The sequence below is a fragment of the Helobdella robusta genome, assembly GCF_000326865.2.
Source record: "Helobdella robusta unplaced genomic scaffold HELROscaffold_15, whole genome shotgun sequence".
Classification (NCBI taxonomy): Eukaryota; Metazoa; Annelida; class Clitellata; order Rhynchobdellida; family Glossiphoniidae; genus Helobdella; species Helobdella robusta.
The window spans coordinates 1,703,947-1,715,088 of NW_008703839.1; the positions used below are offsets into that span (position 1 = coordinate 1,703,947).

At 32.2% G+C, this 11,142-nt stretch overlaps 2 protein-coding genes across 2 annotated transcripts; one reads left to right on the top strand and one right to left on the bottom strand.

The window, feature by feature from the left end:
- Positions 1-2,670: 2,670 nt before the first annotated feature.
- On the bottom strand, positions 2,671-4,384 carry HELRODRAFT_169311 (hypothetical protein; the record flags this gene model as incomplete). Its single annotated transcript, XM_009015144.1, has 3 exons — positions 2,671-2,793; positions 3,122-3,204; positions 4,219-4,384. The coding sequence occupies 3 exons, from the start codon at positions 4,382-4,384 to the stop codon at positions 2,671-2,673; spliced, it is 372 nt and encodes a 123-aa protein (XP_009013392.1).
- A 4,622-nt stretch (positions 4,385-9,006) lies between these two features.
- Positions 9,007-9,198, top strand: HELRODRAFT_74971 (hypothetical protein; the record flags this gene model as incomplete). Its single annotated transcript, XM_009015145.1, has 1 exon — positions 9,007-9,198. A coding segment is annotated over one exon (192 nt), but the record flags the coding sequence as incomplete, so codon positions are not given.
- Between the last annotated feature and the right edge of the window lie 1,944 nt (positions 9,199-11,142).

An 11,142-nucleotide genomic window follows, 5' to 3' on the forward strand; every position in this document is an offset into this window, starting at 1 on the left:
TTTATTACAACTGTATATTGCTGTATAGATATAACTTAATGAAGGAGTTAATATTAATAAATAATAGCTAATTTATTAATAAAGAAGCAAATTAACAAATGAACAATATATAAACAACCAATTAATTATAAAAATTATATAATACACACACACCACACACACACACACACACACACACACACACACACACACACACACACGCACACACACACACGCACACACACACACGCACACGCACACACACACACACAAACACAAACACACACACACAAACACACACGTGCTCAACCTTACAAATGCGAACAAACATTGAACACTGATTTGCTTGCGTGCACAGATGTGCAAGCACTCGTACCCACGTTTGTATTATACATACATTCCTTTACGGACGTACAAACAAAATCTTACAGGACAATGAGCAAATTACCTCCTCAAGACCAATTATAATCAACTGTTTGCATTTGTTGGCTCTTACTGCTCTCCATTCTATGGATTAATTTCTGCTAAATATTTAACGTGTTGATGTGAATTATGAAATCTAAAACGTAAAATAATTATTGAAGCTGCAAGTTTGTTAGTTGGATACATTGGCAGATCATGAAAGTTATCTTTATGTTTATATGTCTTCTTCTCCAGTGGCTCATCAGCTCAGTGGATTCTAAAGGGGGTTCATTTTGACTTTGTGACTTTTTTTGCACAACCCACAAAAACACCACACTCAAACACACACAAACTCACACACACACAAACATATGTACATGCTTATATTTATAAATGTAGTAAAAATAATAAACACAAGATAAAAATAAATAATAGCATTTGTGTGTCTGTGTTTGTCTGTGTTTGTTCGTGGGAATGTGTTCAGATAAATATTTTTTTACTTCAATCAATTTGTATTTTTAAATGATATTCGCAGGCAGTTGAAACTGATAATTTTTCAACTATCTAGCATTGTTACTGACCGTTAATTAGCGAGGTAGCAAGATGGGGAACGGCGAGTGTGTCGGTGGTTGATTTCAAATGTGGGAAGTTCTCCAGCTTATCGTGCGCACGCTTGCTTGCTGCGTGTTCCCCACGTACCGTATGCGCTATCTTTTTCGGTCGGTTAATTCTAAGACCTTCGACGCTACACGCACTGCCTTATATAAATAGCATTTGAATGTTTTTTTATTATGGTTAAGTTGAAATATAAATAACATTTTATTGTTATTAAATTGATTTTGAGGTGGCGCCAAGATCAGGCCGTCGTCATCTCGAGGCAAGCAGAACAAGCAAAACTCTCCGAAGGTCTTGAAATACTCCTCCAGCAGCAAAAGTACCGATGCTCTCAGACAAATAAGTCGCTGTCTACTTGCTTGCTTGTTTTGTTTCACTTTAATATTTCATGTAGATATAGCATGTACTGTACATGAACATGACTGTGGAAATCTTTTGCTGTTGAAATCATGATTTCCGGAGATTATGTATTTAAGCAGTGTTGATTTTTTATCATGAAAAATATGAGTGAAAGAGTACAACTGTAAAATTTATTCTAACAATTTTTGTACATTTTGCAAAATTTGCAAATTTGGCTGTTGAAGTCGGCTCAGGAAGACTTCAAATGAAAACCTTTACTTTGACTTTGTAACAAAACTTTCTGCCTAAACTATGGAATGCGTCCTCATTTGTGTCTCTTGATTGAAATTTTTATGATTTGGTGCCCTATACAAAAAATAACAATTTGTAGGATTTCTATAGTGTTTCGTAAGATTTCAAAGAGAGTTAACTCAGTTTTTAATTAAGAATTGTTATTTATTATGAGCGCGCCTAGTTTCGTTTTGTTGTTCAAAAAATCTTAAAGATTTTGATACAACATTTTTTTGTATGCGAGTACTTGCAAATTCATCTCTCTTGAAATGGCAGTCCCGGCAAGTACCCAGACTTGCCCGCCCTCGCTACGCCTCTCTATTTCTATAGGCCCGTTTAAATCAAACTCAATGTTCTTACATGTTCTTACATGTTCTTACATTGCATTGTCCATTCAGCCATTCATTTTTTGCAAGTTTTTCAATTTGATTTGATTGATCCCTTAGTTGTCACAAGTCCAATGTTTCGAAGGTTTAAAAATTGTTCAACTAAAGGTATGAACTTCTTCTATTTAAATCCCACTGATTTGTACCGTTACTTTTTAAAACTCCGCCTTAAACTATTACATTTTTTCTAATTTCTCAACCAAGTTTTGTTTTCTTTGTTTTGTACGTGTAATTGTAATTTGTAATTGTAATTTGCCATTGTTAATATGATTTTAAATTTCTTTTAACGAGGTGAACTGAAAATGTAACCGGTCATTCATTTTCATATGTTTATTTGGAATTAATCATAATTGCTACAAAATATTTTTTATTCCATTGGCTATTTTAATATCCTGTCGTAAATTTACTCATCATCTTTTAAATTCAAACAAATAAAATTTAAATCCTAACTCATCAACATGATGATGCTACATGTTAGTACAACCGACGATATGTAAATGTAATTGACGAACATGGTGATTTTATATGCTTATGCAGAACATGATGGTGTTATATGCTAATGTAACTGATGATCAGCATGACGTCATGTGTTAATGCAACATCATGTTCACCACCGGTCTTACATTTCAAACGCTGATCATCACACACAGCCAAATATTTATTTCGGAACGCTTCGAACGAGGAGAAGCTGCTGGCCTACCTCTTTCACGACTACGAACCAATCGCCCGAGCTGTGGTCGACACGAACAAGACCGTCCAAGTAACCATCGACTTCGTACTTCTGAGAATTCATGGATTGGTGAGTGTGTCATTAATAAGGATTTTGCTAGTAATTACCGAATGATTATTGAGAATGCATACTTTTGTTTACAAGTGTTTAAATTATTTCGTGTCTCTGTTTGTGGTTTTACATTGATAGCATTTATTGAAATGCATACCAACATGTTGACAATCGCATGAGTTTGTGAAGAAACTGTGAATCTAGCGCTTTGTAATGTCAATGCAATTAGGTTTTAATTTTTCTATGAATAAAAAATAATCTGATAACGTGCATGAAGTTAGAGACATAATCTATGCGATGTTAATCTGATTTGTTCTTACTAGATTACGTGCTTGGTGTCGCAAGTGAGGGTTGTTTGAAGTTTACTACTCGCCACGTTTTCAGAATTTTTTTTAATTATTGAAGTTCTCTCTAACGGTTTTGTTATTTCTCCGTAATAAAAAGTTTTAAAAGTATTAATCTGTATTATTGGATGTGTATTTAATTGTTTATATATCCAAAATGATCATACATTCCATTAATATGTACTCAAGCAGCTTCAAACATTTTATTTTGAAGTTTTTATAAATGCCTATAAATCACATCTAATACCTACTTGAATCTAATGAAATTTGAACTAAATTACCAAAAACTCCACCCTAGCTTAAAGTAAATCAAATGATTAAATGTGATTCGTCATTCATTACCTCGTGCATTTGCATTCATCAACATTCAAAATTACCTCTTGTCAATAGCAGTAAAAAGTTATCAAAATTTGTTCTGTGGTGTTTCGCACATAATCATTTTTTAAATTTGTTTCAATGTTTTTAAAGTAGCTTACTACTTTTCAATTACTGCTCAAGTATTTCCTATCTTGGCTCGATGGATTATTTTGTTATATTGCTGGTTTCATTGAGGATGATTTCCTTTCCTCATATAAAAAAACCACCGAGTCTGATTGCAATTGTGTAGTTGACATTTACCAGCTGAATGTTGGTTAGTACTGAAGTAATTGTTAATGAACATTTCTTTGCACTGTTACAAATTGAAAGTTGACCATTTTGACCACCAACCTCAATTGTTAATTGCCCATAGTGAAAAAATTCTATTTATAATATTATAATAATTTCTTCCATTTTGCACTGCTATCATAGTTAAATATAGTGTTAACAGCGTTTTCAAAATTATGTCAAATTGTGTGTTCCACTTTATAAGATAGAGAAATGTTTAGAATGAAGGGCTGCTTTGCTAAAAACATTTCGAAGCAAGCATTTTGGTGTTGTTTTTACATTCAAGTTATGTTAGCGTTGGTACCATAAAACATTTTGTTACTAATCTTATCTGTAAAATTTGTGGAACATTCACATTGCGGCCCCTGCTAACGTTATTATACTGTAGATGTAGTTGCTCCCATGACTGCAGCCTGTCATGCAGTTTATTGTCAACCTTGCCAACAATCATTCTTCAACTCAATAACGCCTTTTATATTCAGATGTGTTCTACCTTTTATATCCAGACCATTGCGTTGAATTGGACGGCTGATCGTGCTTCGGTGGTTGCTTATTTTGTCGATAATGTAGCGGCCAATGATGTCTCGCTGGACGGCCGCCATGGCCGGAGACTGTTGTTCGTGTGTGCAGTACAACTATTCATGCTGATGTGTTTTTACTATTGTTGACGTTATTTATTCAATTTTTTTAATATTGTTGCAATAAATTTTATGTACTATTTTTGTTTTGTTGTTTTTATGTTGTTTTTATTTTTTTTGTTGTTTTTATGATTTGCGCTGTTTTTGTTGGTGTTGTTAATGTGTGGGATGTTTATTTGGGGCGGCTGTTGTACGTGGCGTTCTTCAAGATTATTTTTCATTTCTATGCCAACCACGTGATCTGGCCACCATTTATTTTAATACTTTTTCACTTTTTGTAAAATTCAATTTTAAATAAAAAACCCTAGAATTTTGTTGTCATGTTTTGTTTATAACGACTTATGTGTGCCTTACTCTCTGTTATTGTTTCGTGAACCACTAAACATTTTTGCATTTTAGAACTTCGATGTTTGCTCTAATTCAACTTTTTTCAATCATCTATTTTAAATTATTTTATTGAAACTTGTGAATTTGTAAAATTTCTTGTTTCCTCCGCAATTTACTCAACGTATTTGAGACGTATTATTATTATCAATCAGCAGTTTAGTTGTTTTCAGTCTTTGATTTCTCAACGTTTCCGTGAGTATCTTGCTGGTCAACTATTTAATTAAAAGTTAACTTTTCCCAAGAAACCTAACCAGCCAATTGCATTTTTTCGTCTACTGGTTGCAAATTCAATTAAGTTCGAGCACACAAGTTCAGTCCACTTGCAAAAGTTTAGTGCCATTTAAAAGTTTCCGTTGAAGTTTTTTGCCTTCAAAATCGAGAAAATGATTTAAATTTCTAACAATGTAATTTAAAGTTGCATGTGGTTTATCCGACTGTTTGTTACCTGCTCTTATCCTGTCTTTATCTTGCCATCTCATGTTTGCAACGAGTTTTTTAAAGCCAGTTCCAAGTTTGTAAGCGCAAAAATTTTGAAATATTTAAAATTGGCATGGTTCGAAGAACTTATTTTTTGAGAAATTTTTTTGTAAAAACGGATTTACGTACGTAAAGTAGTGCAAAATAATGCAAACTTTGAAATTAGTAAAACTCTGAAGTTTTAAAATAGCAAATTACAGTTGAGCTAAGATTTTATGCAAAATATTCAGCAAATAGTTTTTGTAATTATTTTAAAATTTGCAGAACATTTACTAATTTTTTTTTATAAGCTGCTGGAGGCAAATATTTGGGTTTTGTGAGCCAAATTTTGTAGAACGAGGAGTGATTTATCCAATTGTGTTTCAATATCCATCTCGGACACTGCTCGGTTGGTTGTTTGATTCAAGATTAGTTTTTGGGATAAGAAAATATCCAAGCCTGTTTTTTTCAAACTTAACTTGGGTCTGATACCTTTTTGTAACTAATTCTCAATACTCTTGAAATCAATCAGTTTGTTTCCCTACGTACCCAAGGGTCAATATTGCTTGGTCGACATTCTGTTTCTGTACCGTATGCTAAGATTGAATCATGATTGTGTTTGTATTTTATTTTTGGTCTTTAGTTTCAATGTTGGCTGATATTTGGTGAAATTGTGAAATTAAAACAAAAGTTATCTTTTGACAGCAATGAACGTTACATTATAAAAAATATACCAAACTTAACAGTGATAACTAATGATAAAATTACTGATAAGAAGAAATTTTTATTTGAAGTTTTTTTTCACATTTTCCGCAGAATTATATACCCATCAAATTTGTTTACAAAGGTCTGTTTGGAGTTATTTAATTGAACGTTGTGCCATGTTATGACAAAATACAACATTAAAATATTCCGATAACATATTCTTGTTGCGAAAAAAACCCTTAAAAGAAAATAAAAAGCTCAATGAACTGAACGTTAATACATATGATCGGAGCATTATGATAGCACGAGCAGCTCTATAACATTAAAACGCCCGTAAACATGCAAATTCATTTTCACACTTGCAGATGTGCGAGCTCGTTCAGACATAAAACATGCAAGATGCACGTCACAATTTCTTGATTTCTCCGTATTTTAAATTACTTTCTAATAAATTAAAACGTTTGGATGTTGGTTTAAGTTTCAAAATTTGATTTCACAGTTCTTTTGATTGTCAAACTTCAAATGAAACGTAAGTTCTACTTGTGAATAGATAAAAAATTGGTGAAGATATGGAAAAGGAGAATGAACGAGCTTCTACCAAACAGTTTTTTACGGCGTCGTACGTCAATTTGGTTGGACGCTGGTTGCCTGCATTTCATGTTTGTTTTTGTACATGACGGTCATATAAAAACCTAGCGATGTACAATCAGATTCAGCTACATTTCTATGGAGAGGCTTTCTATCAAACTATTTTTTTTACAATCTTTTAAAATATGAATGATTGTAACGGTCTTGTTTCATTATGTTAATTTGTTGTTATTAACAAAGTGTTTTTTATATCAAAATTTATTTTAAGGGAAGAACGAAATTTTAAAAATTACTTGTTGTAATACACTATATTCTCAAGCCATAAAATTCATCAATACGAATAATTTTTTCACATAAGTAGGATTAATTAATTTTTTCTGCACTTAAAAAATTACTCCCTGTCAATCCGCGTACATCATACGTCTCATTTTTCCATTCAGCGTTCATTAATTAGTTGGATTATTCAAGCATTTTTAAAATTTGTTTCCATTGATCTAATTAGTCGAAATATATTGAATATCATATTATAATTAATTAGTAAATAATTTGTAATTATATCACAATAGTTGCTAATTGTAATAAGACCATTCACATCTTTGATCGTTCGTTTGTTCGGCCGTTCGTTTGTTTGTTCGCCCGTTCATTCATTTGTTCCATGGTTGCTTGTTTGTTCAACCATTCATTTATTTATCCGTCTTATCTTATTTGCTTTTATACTTGGTCTGTTCATTTCTCCATTTAGTCGTCCATTCATTTTTCGCTCATCATCTTGATCGTTTGTTCGACGGTTCGTCATTCTTTCATCCTTTCCTTCTTTCATCTGTTTTTTATTTAGTCATTGACCAATCATTTCTTTTCGAACTAATTTCAGAATTTTAGTTGAAAATTTTAAATTTTTTTATCAGCCAGTCCGAATTTTTAAGGCTGTAAATGAATGAACTTTTAACACGGGGAACTGATGCTTCAAAACGTCTGCTAGAACAAATTGATTGAAATGAATGCAACACGGACCGACATTACAGAAAAACAAGAAAAATTGATTGCTGCAAGTTCAGCCAACCTGTGCACCTCACGTTCAACTGCGTGCTGTCAATGCCAGTTGCTAATCGTTTTGTAATAATTAAGAATTTAAAACATGGCGATGTTGTATATACATCAAAAGGTGAACGGAATAAAAAAGTTACACTTTAAAATTTTTGTTCACACTCAAGAACTTTATCTAATGTATAATTAAATGTTGGCGTTTTATTCAATTGAAAAAGTTACCAATGGATCAAAATGATTATATTATAATAAATTAATATTAATTATTTACGTTTGTGTTGGTATTGTTTTTTTTGATATTTTAGTATTTTTTCTTTTCTTTCCCTAAAGAGTTTTCTGTCTTTGCAAGGATGTTCATAGAAAATGGCTCCTCGATCAACAAACATAAATTGTCTTATCTATCTTTTCGGCTTATTTGTTTTGTTGTTCTGCTCGATATTAATGCTTCATCGTCCTCTATAACTTCTTGTTTGAAAGTTGTTTAGCTACTATTAAAATATTTGCTCCAATGAACTTGTAATGTTTCGTGCGAAGTTCTTGAAGTTTTGTTATGGATCACAGCCAGTCTGAAGAGAGTTTTAATCCTTTATTTTTATCGCTAGTTGGTTAAATTTTTTGTTGGCATGTTATCATCCCACATGAGTTTTGCTGTTTTTTTTAAAGTGTTATATGTAAGAAATCTTTTAATAATGTGTTGGATATTGGCAATAACGTTACTTACTTACGGCACCCAAACAACACATACGCTTGCAAACAAACCATGAGATATTGATTTATTCCGTCCTACAGACACGCTCATAAACAAAATGACACATAAATAACACACATACAAACACACACAAGTCCTCCGTGCACTGTCTCCATGCTATCTTAACGTTCGCACGAGTGGGCTGTGCTTGTCTGCTACTGAATAAATAAATAAATAAAAATTATATAATTTGAAATTTTCCATATGAGTGTTTTTGTTTCGATTACTATTTTGTTGCCATTTACTTTGCGTTTGCGCAGCGTTTAATAAAAATGCACACCAAATGCACACCAAATAGGATTTCACATTTATCCACAGTTTTTTAATTTATATGAATTCTAATTCATACGGATAAATTAAAATCAGATGATTAATTAACAATTTTTGTCATTTTTATTGTTTTTGAAAGAAGAATTATTTTCATTATCATAACAAATGAAGCTTGATGTGATGGGCGATTTTCTTTCACGAAGGTTTCATTGTTACTCTCATCTGCAAATAGCATTACACACAGGCACTTTCAATCAATTCACTTCCTTCAAAGTCTTGCATCCCGAAGCAGTATGGATGTTGCTGCAAATCTTTGAAGCAATATGGATGTTGTTGTATATCTTTGAAGTAGTATGGATGTTGTTGTATATCTTTGAAGCAGTATGGATGTTGCTGCAAATCTTTGAAGCAATATGGATGTTGTTGTATATTTTTGAAGCAGTATGGATGTTGCTGCAAATCTTTGAAGCAATATGGATGTTGTTGTACATCTTTGAAGCAGTATGGATGTTGCTGCAAATCTTTGAAGCAGTATGGATGTTGTTGTATATCTTTGAAGCAGTATGGATGTTGTTTATAAGCTTTTTAACTAAAAATAGTGTTTCAAAAAATTGTTTTTGTGAGATAGGCGCTTCTTTGCTAGGATGAAAGTGATATATTGTCTAATTCAATTTTAAACCGATCTGTTGTAAAAACGTCGTTTTGCAAAAATTAAAGTAATAAATTTTTATAAAATGTTTTTAATATTAAATTTGAAAAACACTTATGTCATTTTAAATAAATTGTATGGTTAGCATTTTCAACACGCTTTTCAAAAAAATTCTCAAAAACGCTATTAGAATCATTAACAAAGAAATTGATGTTGTGCATTGAAACGTCATCTTATTTTTTTACAGACAATTTTGGATTTAAATCAACTCTTAATTGCTGTTGTTTTTGAATGTCTAATCTCTAACTGAAACAAATCCAGGTGACGAACTTCTCATTGTAGTTACATCAGAACATAAACTGTCGATAAATAATGGAGATGTGGCAGGTAGGCTGGCTGACGTCAGGTTGTGCTTCATTCGCGCAGGCAAACACGACAGACGTAACCAACTTCAGATGATCAGTTATTCCACTCGCAAGACGCTCAGTCACGTTGCTAACTTGAAACATTTTTCTGCGTTAAAGGGTTTTACTCGCAGTTATTTTTGCATTGCTACAGTTGCAACGAACCAGCAATTGAGTTTTTTCTACTTTGGTACTTTGGGCAACACACCTTCCAAAAGTTTATTTTTAACCATCAATACAATTATTATTAACATTATTGCCATTGTAAATTATAGGCTTCAACGCATTGTATAGATTAGCATTAAGAGCATTAGCTTCAATTTTAATGCTAACCTTTCACATTCGTGGCTTGTACTAACAGCCGTTGTATATTATTTTGAATATCTCAGCATGCTAGCCTGCTAACAAGTCATGTACATTTCTTTGCACATTCCACAACACAACGTACCATTTCCTTAAACTTGCCCTCCAAAGACAATATAGGCTTTGATAATTTTTTCAAGACTCGCCGTAACAGGCATGCGAAACTGTTCGACAGTCTTTAAGAAAAACTTTCCAGTCGATATTTACATGCTCAGCTACTTTTTATATTTCGTCAGAACTGTGATGCACGAATTTTGAAAATTCAAAAAGAAAATTTCAGCTTGCTGAAATTAAATTTTTTTACTTCAGTTATAACATTATTTAACATTATTTTAATTAAAAAACTCTTGAAATTAGACAAAAAACTCACTAGTTCTTTCAGAACTAAGTTGTTTGCAACGAAAACAGCAATACTCACACGCATTATAAAACAAATTCCATGCATAACCATTTAATGATTGTTCCATAGTAGTAGCTATAAATACAACAACAAAAACAACAGAAGCCGTTGAAGAGTGCCAGCAAATAAAACAAAAGCGCGCGTGTAGCAAATACGAAATGGCAATCACGGTTAACAAAACATTAATTGAATCCACGCTTTTGATAAATGGAGCAAGAAAGAATGTTTTTATTCTGTAGCGTCGGTTCCTTCATGCTCTTAATCACGAGAAAAAAATTTTCATGAAACATTTGTTATGAGAGTTTTTTTTACATTTAGTTGTGGAAACAACGTGTTCTCATTAATTTATTTAATAAATCATTACATTCCTGTTTAATTGTTACAAAACTTATAAAAGTTTAGAAATGCGCAAATTGAAATATTTCAAGAGGCATTGTCCCACTATTTCTGTCAGAAAATAATTTATTTCCATTTTTAGCTGAAACGTCATCAAGCAGAGCAAATAGTTTTGAAAACTTTATATAGTTAGATATTATTTCATTTGAATAAGACCTGAAATTAAACCGAATGATGGCGTTCATTAGTTTTAAGTAAAAAAAGCATAAAGGCATCCATTGGATGCACTGTTGTATAGATTACTTTTGGAAAGTAATCTGATTACTAATTACAAATTACTTTTAAAATTAGCCTGAGATTACAAATTACAGA